At 50.5% G+C, this 22,622-nt stretch overlaps 1 protein-coding gene across 6 annotated transcripts in view; it reads left to right on the forward strand.

Annotated features, from left to right (window-relative positions):
* Positions 1 to 22,622, forward strand: part of UBR4 (ubiquitin protein ligase E3 component n-recognin 4) — a 2,945,062-nt gene that overhangs the window by 2,766,471 nt on the left and 155,969 nt on the right. For all 6 annotated transcript variants that reach the window (XM_069611069.1, XM_069611071.1, XM_069611072.1 and 3 more), the window contains one exon: positions 11,238 to 11,456. In XM_069611069.1, coding sequence (XP_069467170.1) covers positions 11,238 to 11,456 — 219 coding nt within the window. The remainder of the gene's footprint in view (positions 1 to 11,237; positions 11,457 to 22,622) is intronic.

Genomic DNA, 22,622 nt, shown 5'->3' on the forward strand with positions numbered 1-22,622 from the left:
GGCCTGTCCCGTCGGCCAACTCTGACGGTGCCTACGACAGTACCAGCAAGTGAGGACCTCGCAGGTGCACGTCAGGAGGAGGGAGAACTACTAGATTCGGACTCGGACAGAAGGACCCTATTGGATGTTTCATTATCCCCCTCCAGGGATCCAACCTGGGAGTCAGAGGCTGAATTAGAAGCCCCAAGGAGCCCAGCTCAGCCGTCTTCCCCCGGACGACATTGGGTCATTTCACGCCATGATGAGCAAAGCGTGTACAGAATTCGCATTGGCCCAGGAGGAAGAGAAAAAGGACTGTTTTCTTTTCGACCACATGGGAAAGAGGAGGAGGTTGGTGTTCTCAGTACCCATCCTGGATCATGGTGGCAGGAGGGTTTACAGACGATGCGTCACCCTTTCTCGGATCCCCCAATAAAAGGTCGGCTGGAGAAGAAATTGAAGGCCCCAGAATCTACCCCCAAGTGTCTGTCCTCCCAACCAACCCCTGACTCGGTGGTGTCAGTGGCGGCTGCGAGAAAAGCGAGGGCCCAGCACAAATGCACGAAATCCCCCCCCCCCCCGCCCAGGAAAACGAAGACAGAAGACAAAGATGCCTTAGGCAAGAAGGTGTTGTCGGTAGGAGCAACCACAGTGAAGGCGGCCAACTCTCTGGCTATAGTAGCCAGATATGACAGAGAAATGTGGCACCGGCTGGCACCTATGCTGGAGCATCTTCCGGAAGAGCATAGGAAGGTGGCGATGTTACTCGTCTGGGAAGGTGAGGAGGCCTCAAATCATACTATAAACATCGCTGTGGACCTCGCGGAATCTTGTTTTAAGTAAGTCGACAACGGGGTGGTTCTACGAAGGCAAGCATGGCTTAAATGCACCAACTTTAGACCAGAGGTGCAATACAAGGTGCTGGATATGCCTTTTGATGGAGACCTTCTGTTCGGCGAAAAGGTGGATGAGGCCCTGAAGAGCATGAAGGAGGACTGTGACACGGCGCGTTCCTTGGGTGCCCTCCAGAGTGGTCAGTTTTCGGTCTTTTCGTCCCTTTAGGGGAGCATCGGGAAACTCTAGATTCTCAGCGTTGATCGACAGATCTTTCAATAGGCCAGCGTACTCCTCCCAGGGGTACAGACGTGCTTCTCAGGCGGCAAAACGACGCCGGGACTACCAGACCTCCAGGAAGAGAATAGGCTACTCGTCGTCGACAAGAGATAAGCAGACCAAAGACCAACAATGATGGGCGTCAGAACGTTCTGGGAGGCAGGGTATCGCACTGCGTCAACGAATGGGAGCAAATGACAACGGATCAGTGGGTGTTGGACACAGTAAGGTATGGACATTCCCTGCAATTCAAAAGCAACCCTCCGCATATTCCACCGGCGTTTTTAGTTCAACCCCATCTGAGCGTGTTGCAGCAGGAAGTAGCACTTATGCTACAAAAAGGAGCTATAGAATTGGTTCCAGCATCGCAGAGGGGTCAAGGGGTTTATTCCCGATACTTCGTGGTGAAAAAGCCAAACGGAAAATGGTGTCCCATTCTAGACCAGCGCGATCTCAATAAGACATTGAAAAGCCTAAAATTCAAGATGCTCACGCTCCAGGAAGTGATCCGGTCCATTCAAGAAGGGGATTTTCTCGCGTCTCTGGACCTGCAGGACGCATACTTCCACATACCAATGCGTCGAAGACAGAGTTCCTAAGGTTTGTGGTAGGACGGGCTCACTACCAGTTCACAGTGCTTCCTTTTGGGCTAAAATCCTCTCCAAGAACGTTCACGAAATGTTTGGCTCCAGTGGCAGCCTGGCTGAGGAGGCAAGGCCATCGTGTGTACCCGTATCTCGAATGGTTGGTGAGGGGGTCCTACCCTATGTCAACTCGCACAAGTTTGCAGGCCACCATGCAACTTTTACAGCGGCTGGGGTTCGCAGTAAACTTAGAGAAATCTTCATTGACGCAGTCGAGAAGCTTAGTGTTCCTGGGCGCACAGTTCGAGACCCAGTCAGGGTTAGTGAGGCCATCCGTCGACAGAATCACCAAAGTCAATCGGTTGGCAAGTCGGTGGAGGATCAATACCAGAGTATCAGTGAGAAGATATGTGTCGATTCTGGGCACTATGGCGTCTTGCATTCCTCTAGTGAGCAACTGCCGCCTGTTCATGAGACCAGTTCAAGAGTTCCTGGCGGACCGGTGGACGCAGGCCCAAGGGATCTGGTCAGACAAGCTGCGAGCTCTTAAGTGGTGGCAGAGCTTGCAGAACCTATCCAGAGGGGTACCCCTACACGAGCCGGAGTTTCGGACGCGTCCCTGATGGATTGGGGAGCACACATGGGCACTCTCCAAACGCAAGGTCGATGGTCCCGAAGGGAGTCACTCCTGCACATCAACGTTCTGGAGCTGAGGGCAGTGTGCTGGGCCTTGAAGTCTTTCCTACCACACATCAGAGGGTCAGTAGTGAGAATATTGACAGACAACACAACAGCAATGTTTTACTTAAGGAAGCAAGGGGGCACGCCGTCCAGAACCCTTTCCATCGAGGCTCAAAGTGTGGCATTGGGCTCTGAAGCACGATATATCCATCGTAGCTCATCATCTCCCTGGAGTAAGGAACGAGCAAGCGGACTCCCTCAGCAGGAAAATGGACCAAATACACGAATGGGAGATAGTCCGCGTTCAGTTATCAAAGGTCTTCGAGAAGTGGTGGCAACCTCTGCTGGATCTCTTCGCAACGGAGGGGAACAAGAAGTGCGAGCTGTATGCCAGCAGGTGGCCACAAGAAGGCTCTCTGGGGGAAGCGTTCTCCTTCCCGTGGACGGACAAGTTTCTCTACGCCTTCCCCCCGTTCCCTCTTATACGGAGAACCCTGCAGTGGATACGCAGGTACAGGTGTCGAGACATCCTGGTGGCCCCGTATTGGCTGAGGTTTTCCGACCTGCTTCAACTGTCAATAGAACAAACAATAACATTTCCGAAGGTCCCAACGTATTCACCCCAGTGGGATGCTGGCTGGCGAAATTAGTCAGCACGTGGAAAAAGATCACCATGGACAGATGGGTGCTGGACGCTTTCAGACAAGGGCACACCTTGGAGTTCCACCGTATTTGTCCTCGTATTCCGCACAATACCATGGCAAGAACAACACGGACCAGAGCTTCTGCAAGAGGTGTGGGCCATGATACAGAAAGGGGCGATGGAACCCATTGCCCAGTCTCTGCAGGGCTCTGGAATATATTCCAGATACTTTATGGCTTGAAAGAAGAGAAGGGGTTGGAGGCCAACTCTGGATCTGCGTCATCTCAACAAGTACTTAGTCAGAAAAGGTCTGAATGGTTAAGTTGCAGCATGTGCTCGGGCCACTGGAGAAAGGGGATTTTGTTGTTGGATCTGGAGGACGCCTACTTCCACAAGCTCATTCACAAGAAACACTGCAAGTTCCTACGATTCATGGTTCAGGTTCAGCACTACCAGTTCAAGGCTCTGCCTTTCGGCCTGAAGTTGTCCCCAAGGGTCTTTACAAAGTGCCTGTCCCCGGAGGTGGCGCATCTTCATTTACTAGGCATCCACGTATACCCTTATCTGGACGACTAGCTGGTGCGCTCCGCCTCTGCAGACTTCACATGAGACCTCTTCATGAGTTCCTGGATGCGAGGGGAATGCAGGTATCAGGGACCTTTGTGGACAAGATATCCCTCATTGAGGAGTTCCGTCGGGCGATACAGTGGTGGGGTGTAAGACGGCATATTCTCCAGGGGACTCCATTTCAAGTTTCGCCTTACCAGGTGACTGTCACTAGGGATGCCCCTCTAGAAGGATGAGGAGCCCACACCAGACTGTTGCACGCCAGAGGCCTCTGGCTAACGGAGGAAAAGGGCCTCCACATCAACGTACTGTAACTTCGGGCTGTATTCTGTACCCTCCAGTCTTTTCTGCCCTCACTGAAGGGCAAGGTGATGAGTATCTTCCGACACCACCACCATGATCGACATCCGGATGCAAGGGCGGCCCCGCTCTCTGGCACTCTTCAAGGAAGCGCAGGATCTGTGGCTCTGGGCCATTAGGCAGAGCAGGTTCCTCATCCCTTTTCACCTGGAAGGCGTCAAGAACACCATTGTGGACTCGCTCAGCAGGGAGTTGCGTTCCTGCCACGAATGGGAGCTTCGCCAGGACCAGGTGGACCTTCTGTTCGACAGTTGGGCCGAACCCCAGATCGATCTCTCTGCGACGAGCGCCAAGTGCCAGAGGTTCGCCAGCAGACTTCCTCAGCGGAGGAGCATGGGGGGGTGCATTCTCATTCCCGTGGGAGGGATGGTTCATGTATGCTTTTCCTCCGTTTCCACTCATGCCACGTGTGATCAACACACTCAGACAGTTACCACTGCAAGATAATACTTGTTGTCCCAACGTGGCCGAGGCAGATATGGTATCCGGACATGCTGCTTCTGGCAGTGGCCCCGTCCATCAGGCTACCACTGTTCCTGAACCTTCTCACCAGAGAGGGAGGGGTGAGTCTGCACCACGACCCGGGGCTGCTGAACCTGAGGTCATGGCTCCTGCAGCCCCAGAGTTTGGAGGTTATGCTTTACCAACGGAATGTAAGGAGATCCTGACCAGAGCCATGTCAGTGTTGAAATGCTTCAGCCATAAATTAAAGCGTTTCTCTGTGTGGTGCTGGGCTCAGAAGATCACCCCCTTGCGGGTCATGGCCCCTCAGCTTCTACCCTATTTGCTCTCCTTAGCTCATGCCTCTATCAAGGTGCATTTCGCTGCCATATCCGGGGACACCAGGTCTCCGGGTAGACCCTCCCTATGGTCGCACAGGACTTTTTCGCCAGTGAAGGCTCCAGCACCGTCTTGGGAACTCAATGTAGTAATGACTAAGCTCATGGGAGTGCCTTTTGAACCTATGCATCTTGTCCCGCTTAAGTTCCTCTTGTGGAAGACTGCTTTCCTCGTGGCTATCACCTCGGCCCGGAGGGTCGGGGAGATCCAGGGCTTGTCGTGTAAGCAGCCTTACTTGTCGTTCCACGCTTCAAATGTAGTACTGCGTACACACACCCCATCTTTTTGCCAAAGGTACCGTCAGAATTCCACCTCACCAACCTTTGGTGTTACCCATCCATCATCGCCAGCAAGTGACTCGTGCATGGAGGTTCTGTGGCGCGTACAAAGAATTTTCTCAAGACTTCTCAGTTGTTCGTCAACTTTGGACCTGTGAACCACAGACAAGCTTCATCAAAGGCTTCCATCTCCCGGCGGCTCTCTGGCTGCATCATGCACTGTCATTGACTGGCAAGCAGCCCGCTAGCAGGCTGACCGAGAGCCCACTCCACCAGAGCCATCGCAGCAATGACGGCGTTTCTTTCTGGTGAGCACCTGCTCGACATCTGCAGGGTTGCTATGTGGGAGTCCACACACACCTTCATGAGGTTCTACTGCGTCGACAGGGATTCCAGGGAGGAGTCCAGAGTCGGCCAAGTGCTGCTATGCAACCTGTTCACTTGAGGTGCGTCTGTTCTTGCTTCTGTTGAGCCTTGCCACCTCCCGTGGTTGTGTACATGTACTCATGTGTAATTGTTATTCATGAGCATGTGAATCCATGCCAGACTCCATGCTGGAGAAGGTTTAAGTTGCATACCTGTAACTATTGTTCTCCAGCATGGATCTGTCATGGATTGACATGCAAACCAGCCTTCCGTCCGCTCTGTGGCTCTTTTTGGTTCATACTGCCACGTTAAAATGCTTACCAAATCTGAAGATGGCCACCAGGAGTGGAGCTGAGGGAGAGGACTGTCCTTGGATGGGGGCAGTATGACCCAGAGAACAGTGATTGGCTTATAGGAGACACAGAACCAGTCAGCGTACCTTCAGCGGCTCCACCGTCAACAAATGTATCGCCATCACGGTCCCAGTCGACGAAGACATAAGCCAAGTCTGTTGTCTCATCGTCGACGACTTCAATCCTGTCCACTACAGCAACCATCTCCACGAAGACTATTGCCACCCCCAGAGTGGCCCAATGGCCCCGCCGACTATGGCACCATTACCTGCTCCACAGGCCCCGGTGATAGCATCCTTTCCTAGGCGCTCTGATTTGGAGAGAGAGATGCCTCCAGCTCTCGATTGTCTCCCTAGACCCACCAAAGCTCCGCCAATCTTCACCCGCTCTCCTTTGGGGCCTCGCAGGGGGTCATCCCTAGTTGCAGCAACTCACTCCTCAAGTCCTTCTGATGAAGACCTGCCAGAGGCTTTTTACTCAGACAAGGAGGGCGGCCAAGAGGATCCTGATCCCATTTTGCAAGTGCCTAGGCAAAGGGCTTGACCATCTCGGCCACATAGCCCTTCACTTCAGGGCCAGCAGTGGCTCCTGCAATGGTAAGGGGCATGTCGATGGACATTTTGCAGGGACTGCACATGCTGATGTCAGAAATCCAGCAGCGTCTGCCAGGACTATTGCATTAAAGAGCCCTCCAGAGCCTGGCTGAGAGTCTCATCAAACCCCGGCTACCCCTCAGCTGTTAACGGTTTCACAGACAGACACTGATATCGATGCTGTCACGACCAAGGATACTCAGGGCACTGACAAAGTCAACAACTACATTCCCACAGGTGGGAAGCCTCCTCATGTAGAGGTACCTTCCAGTTATTCTACGACAGACGAGATCGGTTTGTTCCATTCCATGATTTTATGGGTGGCCAAGCTGTTCAACCTCACCCCTGAGGAGAAGAAAAGGGAAGGTTTCCTTTTTCGAGCGGTGGGATTCCTCCAAGAGGACTATTGTGTCAGTTCCCCTTCTGGATGACATTTGGGAAGATGGCCTGTTGGTCATGTGGTCCTTGGGCACAGCCTCGGCGAAAAGGGATAGTTTTGAGAATAAATACAGGGTCCAGGACACTGCCCGAAGTGCCCCAGATCTCATCCATCACCTGACTCCGTGGTTTATGCTGTGGCTAGAAGGAGGTCCTCCAATCCTTCTTCCTCTTCAATGGTTCAATCTGATCAGGAGGGTAAGAAGCTGGATGCGACTGAGAAGCGTATCATCATGACAGCGGCGTCTACCATCAAGGCCGCCAACGCCTTAGCCATTCTCTCAAGGTACGACAGAGAGCTTTGGTATACGTTTGGACCCATTCTCAACTTCTTCCCTGAATACAAGAAGACAGAGTCACTGGCTTTGTTCCATGAGGGAAAGGTAGGCTGCGATCATGCAATTACCATCGCACTATATGTCGCTGACTCAGGTTTTAGGCAGATGGTTAATGTAGTGGCCCTCTGCCGCCAAGGTTGGCTCAAAACCACTAAGATCTGCACATATTTGGAAACAAAAGGGGTAGACACACTGTTAGATGGTGACAACCTGTTTGGCAAGGCAGTACAAGCCATAAAAACTGACACAGATGGCATGTTCATTGGGCACTCTGTAGCAGAGGAGACCGTCCTTTCCCTCCTCTAAAGGAGGGAGGTGGTGTGGCCCTTCAAAAGGGTTCACCTCGCCCTGTTGCCAGCCCTACCATTTAAACCAACCAGAAGGCATATAAACGGGATGTTCCCAAGCCTATAGAAGTGGCAACCAGCGTCGGCGCACTCCAGCATCCAGAGCACAGACGCCAAAGTAAGTCTGCCCCGGCCTAGGGCTCGTGCCCTCACTTACTCAACCCAGTGGGAGGCCAGTCATCCCAATATGTCGACCCGTGGCGCAACATCTCTACAGACAAATGGGTGCTCAATATCATTCAACAGGGCCACTCTCTGGAATTCCAGGACAAATGCCCTCTTGTTTCTCCCATCGCCAGCCAAGAGCAGCACGTAGCGCGTTTGCTAAAGTAGATTCAAGCCATGCTAAGCAAAGGGACAATAGAGCCGGTCCCTCGGTGCCTCGATGGCTCGGGGTGTACAATACTTTCTAGTGTGAAAGAAGTCAGGAGGGTGCAGACCCATTCTAGACTTGCAACGCCTGAACAAATCCCTCAAGTACCTGAAGTTCAGGATGTGCTCGACCAACGGGGGGGTAGACTTCCTAGTGACCCTCGACTTAGAGGATGCTTACTTTCACATCCCCATTCATTGAAAACACTGGAAGTTTCTGCACTTTGTCGTTCATGGAAGAAGTTACCAGTTCAAAGCCCTTCCGTTCGGCCTGTAGTCGGCCCATGAGTGTTCACCACGTGTCTGGGTTTGGTCGTAGCTCACCTGCGTCGCAAAGAACTTTTAAGTTTATCATTACCTAGACGATTGGCTAATCATATCCCACTCGCACACCCTGGCTCTTCAGCACACCACAGAGACCATCTACACTGTAACTTCTCTGGAATTCTCGATAACTTATCAGAAATCCTGCATAGCGCCATCTCAGAATGGAGTATTCCTAGGATCCCACCTCAACACATACTTGTGCCTTGCGGCTCCTTCGGAAGAGCGGGTGAAGATCCTCTTGGGAAACGTCCAGCGGCTGTCGACAGCTTCCATTGCAACAGTACTATATTTCAAGTCCCTGCTGGGGATGATGTCCATCTGCATCCACCTGGTTCCCCTTTGCAGGCTACAGGTGAGACCCCAGAGGGCAGCAAGTCACCTGTCACCAGCATGTGGAATGACAAGATCTCCCTCAATCGGGCATTCCGCCACTCCGACGCCTCCCTAGACGGTTGGGGAGCCCACATAGGGCATTCATATGCCAGAGGCCTCTGGCTCCCGTAAGAAAAGGATTTGCACATCAACGTCCTGAAACTGCAGGCAGTTTTCTGGGCTATCAAGTCTTTTTAGCCTCGGCTCCAGAGGAAGTTGGTGCAGGTCTACACGGACAACACCACCACTGTGTTTTACATCAAGAAGCAAGGCGGAACGCGCTGTACTGTGCTTTCTCGGTAGGCGCAGAATCTATGGCTCTCGGCCATTGCTCAACGGATGTTTCCCGTCCTGTTTCACCTGGCAGGTGTTAAGAATATCATTGCGGACTCTCAGCAGGAAGCTGCTGTCTTGCCACGAATTGGAGCTCCAGCAAGCACAGGTGTCTTGTCTCTTAAATGAGTGGGGTCTCCCTCTAATCGCCCTCTTTGCGACAAGTGTCTGAAGTTTGCCATCAGGTATCCTCCGCCACAGTGTCTAGGGGATGCCTTCTCATTCCCTTGGGATGACCTCTTCCTGTACGCATTCCCAACAATTTCTCTGTTGCTACGAGTGTTCAACACACTCAGATGTTGCCACTGCAAGATGATCCTCATTGCACCGGGGTGGTCCAAGCTGATCTGGTACCCAGACCTTCTCCATCTGTCGGTGGCCCCAGCCATCATATTGCATTCCCCTTCCAGACCTGTTCTCAATAGAAGGCGGGTCAATCCTGCACCACGCCCCAGCGTCTCCTGAACCTCGCGGCCTGGCTCCTGCAGCCTTATAGTTTGAACACTACTCACTGCCTTCACAACTGGCCAGAGCATCCTCTACACTAGCCTGCTACAAACACAAGTGGAAGCGCTTTACAGTGCAGTGCCAGTCACAGAAGATTGCTCTGCTGGGCGTAACAGTGCCGCAGCTTCTTCCTTACCTGCTTTCGCTTGCCAAGTCTGGCCTTGCCTGTGCATCCATCAAGGTACATCTTGCTGCCGTATCCTGGTACACCCGGGCTCCTGGCAAGCTCTCCCTGTGGTCGCACAGGCTTGTTAAGGAGTTCCTCAAGGACCTCTTCAGAACATTCCCTCTGGTGAAGGCTCCTGCCCATGCGTGGGAACTAAATGTGGTACTGTAAAAACTGATGGGGCCTGCGTATAAAGCTATGCATCGGGCTTCCTTGAAGTTTGTCGTGGAAGACAGCGTTCCTGGTGGCAATCACCTCGGCCTGGCGGGTTGGGAAAACGCAGGATCTCTCCTGTAAGCCTCCATATTTGTCATTCCTGTCCTGCTAAGGTGGTTCAGTGTGTCCATCCATCCTTAATGCCAAAGGTCCGTTGGACTTCCATCCAAACAAACCTTTGGTTCTACCAGTAGCCTTTGCAAACCCTTCTTCACCTGCTGAAAGATCTTTGCATTCGATGGACTTTGTACAGCCTTGATGTTCCATGTTGCAAAACACTTCTCAGCTTTTAGTCAGGTTTGGACCGATGGGACATGGGAAGGCCCTGTATAAGGCTTCCATCTCCAGGTGGCTCTCTGGCTGTGTTATGCATTTCCATCGTCTAGCCACTAGACCGCTACCAGGTCAGCCGAGAGCCCATTCCACCAGCGCCATTGCAGCGACTACAGCATTTCTCTCTGGTGTTGCCCTGCTTGGTATCTGCAGGGCTTCTATGTGGAGGTCTACTCACACCTTCACAAGATTCTACTGTGTCGACTGGGATTCCAGGGAAGTGTCCCTAGTCGGCCAAGCAGTGCTTTGGACCTGCTTGCATTCAGTGAGTCTGTTCCAGGCGTAAAATATATTGCTTCTGTGAGCCTTGCCACCTCCCGTGGTTGTGTATTTGTACTGCTCCATAGTCCTATTCGTGAGCGAGGAGCAGTTTTAGCTTTAAAGCAAAACTGCTTTAATTTTTACCAAGGATTCCCAGCCTGACGACGGGGAATGAGCATGTGTATCTGTGTAAGACTCAAGCTTGAGAACAGGATTTACAGGTAAGTAACTAATTCTATGTAGCTGATAAGTTGCTTTAATTGTTTCTTCTCTTCCTTCTTCAAACATGCGAGACTCACAATCTTACCAGAGCAAGTGTTGGTTGGAATGTTTCATTAAATGAAGGATCTACTAAAGTTAATGCATAGAGCGAGTTATGCCTTCTGCGCTGTATCGTCCCGTGAGTGACTTGCCGGGCATCATGAACCATTGTCTGCTATCTCGGACACCTCTTATTCCCTGCTTTGGATATTTGAAATCATCTCCCATAAAAGTTCTGTGAATAGTTTTGAGAAGAAACTACACAAAAGAGTAGGCATTAGAAACTGTGGTACTGCCTGTTAGATTACATATTCATGGCACAATCTGCAGCCAGAGCAATTCATTTCAAATGAAATGCATGCACAAGCAGGCCCACACAAATGTTTTGTGAATCAGTGCAGCTGCCCTCTTTGAATGCGGAAGGTAGCATTGTTGCTCTTACCCTTGCACTAAGCACTGCATGACGTTACTATGTACAGTACCGGGAGGTGGTTTCACTTTGAACTAAATCCCCAAAGTGTTGAATTTCTTGGGAGTAGTGTGTCCTCTTTGAAAGGGTTACATTAAATCTTCATGAGCTAAAATACCGTTTTTCGTTGCTTTCTTTAGATACTCATCGGTACAGATTCCATCACAAATTTGCACAAACTGGAGCAGGTGTCGAGTGATGAAGGCATTGGAACCCTAGCTGAGAACCTTCTTGAAGTGCTGCGAGAGCATCCTGATGTGAACAAGAAAATCGATGCTGCACGGAAGGAGACACGATCTGAGAAGAAGCGCATGGCAATGGCCATGAGGCAAAAAGCACTGGGCACACTTGGCATGACAGTAAGTAGGGTCTTAACACCGTGGGGAGAGGTAGTGCAGGCTGGGCATGATGGTGAGTGTGGGCATCTTGGCAGGAGAGAGAAAGTCAGACTGTGCATAGCAGTAAATAAGGCACGCATCGCAATCAGTAGGGCATACTGTGCCTGATCATGCATCAGGCTAGCTAGGTTGTATGGTAGGGCAGGCTGGGCACATTGCCAACTAGGGTAAACTGGGTATGGCTATGAAAAGGACATGCTAAACATGATGGTGGGTAAGGCAGCATGGATGTTAGTGAGTAATGCAGGCTTACGCAATGGTCCATAAAGCAGGCACACTGTAATGGGGAGTAAAGTAGTGTGGGCATGGCAGTGAGGAGTTCATAACAGACATTATGGTGAAGGGGGAGAGGCTGTGTATTCCACTGAATAGCAAAGGATAGGCATGGCAATTAAATTTGCAGGCTCAATGTGGCAAAAATTGGGCAAGTTGGAGTTCTTGTGACTAGACCATCCTAGCTATGATAGTGAGTAGTGACAGCTTGGCATGAAAGTAAGTATAGCAGGTGCGCTTTGCCAGTTGCAACGAACTGTGTGTGAAAGACAGATTAAGTAAAGTGGTGACCAGGGGAGCATGGGCATTATGATTAATCTGGTGTGGGGTTTAGGCAGGTTTGGTTTGCAGCGTGTCTCACTTTGAGAATCTTTCACACCAACTGTGAGGACATTTGTGAAATGGGAAGCACTGTTATACAGTATTCAGAATGATAAAAAAAAAGTATGTGAATGTAAACTGCTGAGTTTAATGGCCTTTTTGTCGTCATATTCCACGGGGATCCAAACCTTCCTATAGACCAAATTTAACATGATTTAAATAAAATCTGAATATGAGGACTGGACCATGCTTTTAACACAATGTTGGCAAAAACATAGTCCCCACCCAGCGGTTCACCTGAGAAATTATCCAGAGTAATTATTGAGTGCAAAAAGGATAACTTCATGAAGACTCTTCCACAGCAGAACTGTTTAAATTCTGAACAATGTTTTCTGTTAAAGTTGCCGACCTAGTTCTCACTGTTGTGTGGTTAAACAATATTACAGTCCTAGTGTGTACCATCACCTCACTTTGAGAGGAACAGTCTCAAGTGGGGGACCGCTCATAACATTTCCATCCCTTTAAGTAATTATGTATCGTTTCTTTGAATTGGTCCTAATTCACAGACCCGTTTGTCTGTATGATGCTATTATGTATCTAAAGTGTGGCCTGATTAGGAGATTGTAGAGTGATTCAATGACTTCTCCATCCTTGCCCCTTTTATTGCCGGATAAAATGTGACTTGCTTTTCAAGTCACAGCATGCCATTCTGCACCTTTGTTTGACTTGTAGGAGTACCTTTCCTTCGAATGGATTGTGTCCTCCCACGTATTCCTCATCTTATGATATTCATATCCTGCCAGCTATGCTGCTTCGGAAAAAACATTCTCGGCAGAGGCCGCTGTCCACGAGGTCGTGGCGTTGATGTCCCTCGACAGGCTCTCTACTGAGTCGATGTCACCATCAGTATAAGTAGCTTGTGCTGCGCCCGTTGGGTTCAGTTCCGTTTTTCTGATTGCTTCGCTCTTGAGAACGGCACGCTTCGAAATTTTCTATGGAAAATGTCGTCTTCTTCCACCCCTTCTACTCCCAAGACGGGGTTAAAAAAATGTATCGACTGCAGATCGAAGATGTCGATTACAGATCCTCACTGCGTTTGTCTTTGTTGCCTAGGTTCAGACCATCGAACCGGCGACTGTGGCACCTGTCAGTCGATGACGTAGAAGGCCATGCGAGGAAAGGTAAACTGGCGGTGGGGCGGGAAGCTTCTAAGGCCTCCTCGAAGGCCTCATTAAAAAGAGATAAGAAGTCGAGCGATTCGAAAGAATCGGATCATCGTAAAAACATTCTAAGAGATCTCGATCTCGTAGTACATCGGGACCCTCTTCATCGTCCCGTTCAAAAAAGGTTAAAAGGAGACATAGATCTCCCTCCTCATCCTCCGATACATCTACCGAATTGGTACGATGCTCGACTAAGTCGGATTCCCCAAGAAAATGGGAAGAATTTAGAAGCAAGACGATGGAGGTCTTTGAGAATGCGGCCTCGACCCCCTCAAAGAAGCCTCAAAAGAGCCAGACCGCGATCGCTCTGTCAGACGACACAGAGAAGTCAGGAACTACTATGATAAAACCCAGTAGTATGGGTGAAACTCGTAAGACTCAAGTCGACGTCAAATCGTCGAAGGTTCCTCGAGAATCGAGAGTTTCCCCGACACTGTATAAAAAACAAGTCGTTGAATCCTCAATGACTCCGTCAACGCCATCGATTCCTTAGACCCAAACTCATGAACAGGAAAGGAGATTTACTCCTTTACTTAAGTCAGACTTTAAGTCTGTCTTCTATTTTTGAAGAAAGTGGCTCTGAACAAGAGAAGGTTTCTCCTTTTGGAATACAATGTGGTAGTAGAGAGTTCCCTGACAAATTAATTGATCCAGAATCGAAAATGAGGGACCTGAGTGACACCCTTCACTCTGCTAGTGGCATTGATACATCACCTGAGCTGGAGTTTGCAAAACCTGACCCTGCAGAACATGCAGATTCAGGATACAGGAGTTTAACGAATAGAGTGGTGGAATACATGGGCTGGGGTGGAGCCTCACACACTTTTGATCAGAATGAAATGACTGACATACTTGACCAGGGCCCCCAGAAAGATCCAGTCCTCCCCTTCCATAGGGCACTTCAAAGAACGGTAGAAAAGAAATGGGAAGTTCCTGATACTATTGCTGCAGTCAACAGTAATTTTCCTAAGAATTATAGAACGTATAGTTCTGATCCTGATTATTTAAGCAGACATCCCACTCCAGAAAGTCTGGTTATTCAGGCTGCAACTTCCTCAAGACAGAAAGCATATCCATCTATCCCCCCGGATAGGGAGGATAAGAAGGTGGATGCTTAGGCCCGTAAGGTTTTTACTTCGGGGAGCATGGCTCTCAAGTCAACTAATGTCACCTGTACCCTGGCAAGATTCACCCATACCCTGTGAGACTGCATTTCGGCGGCGGCTGAACATATTCTGGAAGGCGAGGAAAGGGAAGGCTTCCTGAATATTGTCAAAGACGGAAAGGAGGCAATGGGGGAATGCCTTCAGTCTGGACTGGATACTGTTGATAGTATCAGCAGATCCATGGCTGCAAGCACAGTGCTACGCATATTTGCGTGGTTGAGGAAGTCGGGGGTTTGCACCAGATGTGCAAGCCAGACTTCTCAGCATGCCTTTTGATGGCTTGAGGCTGTTTGGTAGTAAAGCTGATGAAAGCTTAGAAAAACTACAGACCTCAAAAGCAGCAGCTAAATCTCTTGGTGCCTCCATGCAACAGCCTCAGAAACCTTATTCAGGCTCATCTTCCTGGAGAGGTCGTTCTTTTCGGTAGTACTCCTTTTTTGGTAGAGGGACAGGCCATTCAAAGAGAGAAGAGAAATGTCGCTCGTGGTGGATGAGGAAAAATTGCAAAACTAGCCTCAGGAATGGCATCTTTGCCCTCAGCTGCTCCTGCAGCCGCCTCCAAATCACTTTGAGGCCTTATCACACACAACCCTGGTGGGAGGCAGAATCTCTCAGTATCTGAAAGAATGGCGGGGCATTACGTCAGATGCTTGGGGACTGGAGACAGTAGCTCACGGTTACTGGGTCCCTTCCTAAAAAGGCCTCGGGACCATCCAACGGGAACCAGCTCTGTCAAAATTCCAGATCTGCTCCTGTTGCAGGAGATCTTAACCCTGCTAGAGAAAGGTGCAATAGAACAGGTACCTGTAGCGGAGAGGAACAAGGGTTGGTATTCCCCTACTTTCTCTTACCAATGAAGGACTGAGGATTGAGAACCATCTTGGACTTAAGAAACTTGAACAAGTTCCTCAGGAAGGACAAGTTCAAGATGGTACCCCTTTCTCAGATCCTTCAGGCTCTCCAACTCCAAGACTGGTTGGTATCATTGGACCTTCAGGGTGCTTACTTTCATGTGCCAATCCATCCCAAGCACAGAAAGTACCTGAGGTTTGCGGTTCTCACTTTCAGTTTAGAGTTCTGCCATTCGGGCTGACCTCCGCCCTGGGGGTTTTCACCAAACTGATGGTGGTTGTGGCAGCGAGTCTCAGGAGAGGGGTGGGGATTCATGTCTACCCCTACCTGGATGATTGGTTGATCAGAGCGCGTTCTCCCGAACAAGCTCAGGAACATCTGTCGATCACCTGTCACTTCCAACACAAACTGGGCTTCTCCCTCAAATTCAAGAAGTCTCGCATGATACCATCCCAAAAGCTCCAGTTTATCGGAGCAGTTTTGGATACTTCCTCAGGCAAAGCCTCGCCTCCTGAGGTGAGAGCTCTCCACATTCTGCAGATGGTAGCAAAGTTCCAGAATGCCCAGCATCTGCCGGCCTTCAATTTTCTGAGGTTGCTCAGCCTCATGGCATCCTGCATTTTTCAGGTGCCAGAGGCCAGAATGAGAATGAGATCCGTTCAATGGGCCCTCAGAACTAAGTGGTCCCAGTTCTCGGGCAGTATGTCGGATCTTCTGCAAGTCCCGAACGCAGTTGCTCAGGATCTACTATGATGGGCTTGCAACGACAACATCCTCGAGGGAGAATATTTTTGCCAACAATGGCCGGAGATAACAGTAGCAATGGATGCCTCACTCACGGGGTGGGGAGCCCACACCAACGATCTGACAATCAGCGGTCGTTGGTCTCCATCGGAGTCCAAACTACATGTCAACCTATTGGAGCTGAGGGCAATCAGACTAGCGCTGAAGGCCTTTCTGCCCTCTGTACAGGTAAAGAATGTCCTGATAATGACGGACAACACAGTGGCCATGTACTATCTCAACAAGATGGGAGGCGTAGGGTCACTACCACTGTGCAGAGAGGCAATGCAGCTCTGGTTCTGGGCAATACGAGAAGGAATCTCTCTATCAGTAGTTCACCTAGCCGGAGAGCAGAACACAGCGGCAGACGCTCTGAGCAGGCAGAACACAGTCTCCGATGAGTGGGAGCTAGCTCAGGAAGCCCTTCTAGAGATCTTCGCCCTTTGGGGAACCCCTCAAGTGGATCTGTTCGCGACCACGGTAAACCGGAATTGCGAACAGTACTGCTCAAGGGAATTTCCTCCGAGAGGAGCTCTAGGAGACGTGTTCGTGGTGGACTGGAAGTTTCCACTTCTGTACGCGTTTCCTCCAGTCCCCGTGATACCTCAAGTAATCGGGAGGTTGAGAAAGTTTAGGAAAACCATGATCCTAATGGCCCCGGATTGGGCCAGGAGGATGTGGTACCCGGACCTTCTGGACATGTCCATCTGCCCTCCAATACGTCTTCCGCAAAGAGAGGATCTTCTCTCGCAAGAGGAAGGTCGGGTTCTCCATTCAGAGGTCAATACTCCCAACCTTCACGCATGGTTTCTGAGAGGTTGAGATACAAGGATTGGGATCTGGAGATTTTGCTTTCGGCCAGAAGGCCAGCAACAAAATCTTTGTACCGGTGTTGTTGGAACAAGTTCAGTAACTGGTGCAAAGACAAGGATGTGGACCATTTTCAATGTGGCACCCCCAATGGTGCTCTTTCCTATTGCATGTAGCCAATCTGGGGCTCCAGGTCTGAACAATTAAAGGATACCTGGCTGCGCTGTCCATTTTCAAGCGCTCCTCGGAAGAGGTTTCTTACTTCAAAATTCCATTAATCATTCAATTACTGAAAGGGCTTACTAATGTATACCCTCCAGTCCCCTTTCATGTCCCAACTTGGGATTTAAATCTAGTACTTAAGTTTCTAACTTGTATACCTTTTGAGCCTCTGCACTGCTGTCCCTTGAGGCTTCGAACATTGAAGACTGTCCTTCTTGTGGCCTTAACATCAGCCTGGTTAGTGAACTACAGGCTCTTTCTTGTAAACCTCCATATACTACTTTTTACATGGACAAAGTGGTTCTTAAAGTTAAAACATCTTTCTTACCAAAAGTAGTTTCTGACTTCCATTTGTCACAAAAAAATCATATTACCAACATTCTATCCTCCTCCTCATTTGGGTAAAGAAGAGGAGGGACTACACAGACCGGACCCCAAAAGATGACCAAGATGACAAACTTTTTGTGGGTTATACAGGTCATAAATTAGGATTAGCGGCGACAAAACAAACTATATCCCGCTGGATCATTCTGGCTATAATTGAGTGCTACAGATTGTTGGGAAAAGACCCACTGGATCGGCTGTAAGCCCATTCCACTTGAGGGATGGTTACTTCTGCGGCTCTGAAGAGGGGAGTCCCTGCAGCAGATATTTGTTCAGATGCAACATGGCCATCAATGCATACCTTCATCATGCATTATTGCTTAGATGCCTCTTCCTCCAATGAGGGGTTATTTGCCAAGGCGGTACGTCATTCCGTCCATGAGAACAAGAACTAGTACTCTCACCTCCAAAATTACCACTGCTATGGGAGTCTATCATATGATGAGGAATTCCTGGGTGGACACAATCCATTTGAAGAACAAGTTACTTACCAACTGTAACGTTTTTTTCGACTAGATGTTCCTCCCAGCACATGGGTTCTAGCATGGATTCACATGCTCATGAATATACCCGTCGTCAGGCTGGAAATCCTCTGTAAAAAGAAAAGCAGTTTTTCTTTAGCCTGAAAACTGCATTTCTCCTCTAAACCAATCACTGTCCTTTGGGTCATACTGCCCCCATCCATTGACCGTTGTCTCCCTAAGATCCACCCCTGGTGGCCATCTTCATATTTTTACCTCATGTTTCAGTGTTCGGAGTCCTCATCTTGCTCGTTGATTATTTGCAATTTTTTGGATACATTTGTTCGTTTTTCTCCGATTGCTTTTCTGTCGATCGTTAATCGACTACCGGCAGCGAGGATCCGTTGTCGGCAAAGATCTGCTTCATCACCAATTCTTCAAGTCGGAGGTCCAGGGTTTGGCCTATTTCGCACCTTCTGTGATGTCCGAAGAGAAGAGGAGTCTCTTCAAGAAATGCGTGAAATGTGGACTGCGAAATGTCCAAGGCTCGGCACCTCAAGTGCTTGTATTGCCTTCATCCAGACCATGATGAAGGATTCAAGATTGGCTGTGTTTTTTCGAGGAAGATGAAAAAGGATTGTTACAGCGTGTTAATGGCGTGGCTCAAGTTGGGGAAGGCCTCTGACTCAGCCTTTCGGGCATGGTCAGGCCTCATCCATGACCGCCCGGTCCCATGAGTGTGCTCCCTCTGAGAAGAGGTTGAGGTCCTTTGTGGACACCCTTTCCCTAGGGGTCCAAAAGAAGGCTAAGCACCATGCTGGTGTTGCCGCAGGACCCAGTTCGGGGACACGTTCTGTCTCCATCTTGATGGTCCAAGGTGGCGGACATGCCCTTTGATGGGGATAATCTGTTTGTCAAGACTGTGGACGCGTCTCTCCAGACGATTAAGACAGATACACATATGGTGCGCTCTCTGTGGACATTACAGCCAAGAAGGTCATCCTTTCCTCCTAAAGGGGGAAATAAGGCAGGTCCTCCAAGGGGTATAACACCCCCTATCATCAACCTTCCCATTCCATGGCCCAGGAATCTTACAGGGGCCGTTCACATGCCTATGGCAGCAGAGTCCAGCGTTGTTGTTGCCTGCAGGCCAGGACACAGATGCCCAAGCAGGCCTTATCCTGGACCAGGGCCTCCACTTTCACACCCAACTAGGAGGCAAGCTAGCAAGCTTTGTTGACAAGAGGAAGACCATCACCACGGACAAATGGGTGCTGGATGTTCTTCATCATGTGCACGCCTTGGAATTCCAACACAGGTTCCCTTTCATTCCTCATGTGGCGTGTCACGAACTACATATGGCCCAACTGCTGCAGGAGGTTCAGTCCAGGTTAAGGAAGCGTTAGAACCCATCCCCCAGCGCCGTCCGGTGTTCAGGCAGGTACTGCAGATACTTTCTGGTATGGAAAAAGTCAAGAAGGTGGCGGTCAATTCTAGACTTAAGACGCCTCAACAAGTATTTGAAATCCCAAAAGTGCATTGCAGCACATGCTCGAGCAGCTGGAGGAGGAGGGGGGGATTTCCTGGTGGCCTTGAACCTGGAGGATGCCTACTTTCACCTTCCCATTCATCCAAAACATCGAAGGTTCCTGCGGTTTTTGGTCCAGGGATAGCACTACCAGTTCAAGGCCCTGCCCTTTTTCCTGAAGTCCGCGCCAAGGGTGTTCACGAAGTGCTTGGCTCTAGTGGCAGAGCATCTACGCCTCGAGGGCATCCATGTCTACCCTTATTTGGATGACTGGCACTGGCAATACAGCACACTGTTTAGACAATTAGTCTTCTCACAGAGCTCAGATTCTCCACCACAGAATGCTCTGTTCATGGGCGCCTATCTCAACACGGTTGTATGCCTGGTTATCCCCTCGGAGGAGAGGGTAACGGCCATCCTGGGGAAGGTCCAGCACCCATCTTCCGCTCAATCCACAACCGTACGGACCGTCAAGTCGCTGTTAGGCATGATGCACTCCTGCCGCCACCTCGTTCAATTCTACAGGCTCCAGATGAGGCCTCTTCAGGAGTTCCAGGATGTGCAGTGGCTGCAAGTCACAGGCTTGTGGATGGACAAGATCGATCGCCCTCAACCTGGAGTTTCGACAAGCTCTACGATGGCGGGGTGTGCACCCACATCTGACACAAGGGACTCCTTTTCAGATTTCACCGTACCAGGCCATGGTCACCACGGATGCCTCTCTGGAAGGATGGTGGGCCCATACCGGAAAGTCGCACAAGGCCTCTTGATCCTGGAGGAAAAGGACCTTCACATTAATTTCCTGGAACTCTGGGCAGTTTTGTGGGCCCTCAAATAATTCCTGCCTCAACTACAGGGGAAGGTGGTGAGGATCTTCACTGACAACACCACCACTATGTGCCACATCCGGAAGCAGAGTGGGGCATGCTCCCTGGTGCTCTCCCTTGAGTCTCAGCCCCTGTGGCACTGGGCCATTCTTCAGGACATGTACCTCGTCCCATTTCACCTGGCAGGCACCAAAACACCATTGCAGACTCGCTCAGCAGGGAGCTGCGATCATGCGATGAGTGGGTGCTTCATCAGGATTAAGTGTCCTTTCTCTTCAGCGAGTGGGGCCAACCCAGAGTGCCAGAAGTTCATCAGCAAGTTGCCTCAGCCGAGGAGATACCTTCTCTTTCCCGTCGGAGGGGCTCTTCCTGTATGCCTTCCCTCCAATCCCTCTCATACTATGTGTTATCAACACACTCGGACAATGTCATTGCAGGATGATACTTATCGCTCTGGTGTGGCCCCGGCAGATCTGGTTCCCGGACCTGCTCCATCTGTCAGTGGCTCTGTCCATCTGGCTGGCTCCACCTCCCAATCTTCTCTCCAGAAAAAAAGGGCCGATACTGCATCACGACCCAGCATCGCTGAGCCTCACCACCTGGCCCCTGCAGCTTTAGAGTTTTCTGCTGCTGGAATGCAAGAAGATCCTGGCCGAGGCCATAGTTTCCTCTATGTTGTCATGCTACAGCCACAAGTGGAAACGCTTCTCAGTGTGGTGCAGGACCCAGAAGATTACGCCACTACGAGTCACAGCTCTGCAGCTCCTGCCGTATCTGCTTTACCTGAGCAAGGCTTTCCTGGCTCACGCCTCGATCAAACTGCATCAGGCTGCGGTGCTGACGTGTCCCACTGTGTCAATTGCGACCAGCTGAGTACCTGCTGAGGACCACTCCCAAATGCTTAAGGGCTCAGCCTGGACCAGAAAGGGACTGAAGTCCCTCTGCGCCAACAGGTCCCCCTCTGGGCACTGAGACTTCGGCACTGCCGGCGTCCTCAATGTGATTGTTGTGGTCTCTGCGGGAATGCGTCTCACTAACTATGGCCGCCTTCATGTCAAAAAGGTATACCATCTATGACCAGGCCATCAACCAGGTTCTCTTTGTACTAGAACCTCTGGATTCTAGGGAAGTGAGGGATTTACCAGGGTTATTCTGGGGAAGGTGAGGATGCACTGGCACTAGCAGTGGACCAGCAGGTCACCAGCGGCTGCAACACCTCCTCGTAGATTGACATTTTGCCAGCTCCTACCCCGGGAAAGCCTCAGGCCGCATTCCAGTGATTGATGGCCAAGGTGGCCAGTATACTGGGGCTGTCTGCTCTATCCAGGTCAAAGGTTCAGTATGAACTTTGTGACTTTCTGGACAATGCCCCCAAGAGACTGAACACATGCTCTTCAATGTGGCTGTGACGGCCCCTGTACTGCAAATGTGGAAGAAAGCTGCCTCTGTTCAGTAGTTGACAGGGATCTGGTGAGGAAGCACTGTCAAGCTCTTTCGGGCCCGGCCTTACTCTCCTCCCATGCTTCACCGGAGAGCTTAGTGGTTCAGGCCCTTGGGGCTTGCCAGAAGACTTCTGCCTTCCAGTCCCTTCCACCAGACCGGGGGAGAGTAAGAGGTTTGATGCATGGGGCAAGGAGGTTTTTGTGTCAGGTGGTCTTGCCTGTGAGCCATGAATGGATCTTGCTCCATGATGAAATTCTCTTTTGGCCTTTGGACAGCGGTGGCCAATGAAGCTGAGTACATTCTGGAGCGTGAACTCAGGCACAGTTTACTGTCCTTGGTCTCGGATGGCAAGGAGGTGGCACACCAATTGCTGCGATCAGGAGTGGACACAGCAGACTCTGTGGGCAGGTCTATAGCCACAAGCACTGTGGTCAGATGCCACTCTTGGCTAAGGAAGTCGGGGTTAGCGACTGACATCCAGACCAGACTTTTGGACATGCCTTTTGACAGCCAGAATCTTTTTTTGTGCTAAGGCGAATGACACCCTCCAGAAGGTCCAGTCGCCCAAGGCTACTGCTAAGTGCTTGGGGCTGCCAGTACAACAGCGCTATGCACAGCCATCCTCTGTGAGAGGTGTTTTCACCCCTTCCCCACTTTTACCCAGAAGGACCGTGGTCAGTCTGCCCCTGGAAGAGGAGCCCAGAGAGGTGGTGTGGCCGCAGCCACTGTCCCCGCCACGCACAAGAGCGCTATCAGTGGTGGGCTATGCCACTCATCGCTGGTGGGGGGGGAGAATTTCCCTGTACAGCCCAAAGTGGACCTGAACCACTGCTG

Source organism: Ambystoma mexicanum, chromosome 8 (assembly GCF_040938575.1).
Source record: "Ambystoma mexicanum isolate Mex_15411 chromosome 8, UKY_AmexF1_1, whole genome shotgun sequence".
Lineage (NCBI taxonomy): Eukaryota > Metazoa > Chordata > Amphibia > Caudata > Ambystomatidae > Ambystoma > Ambystoma mexicanum.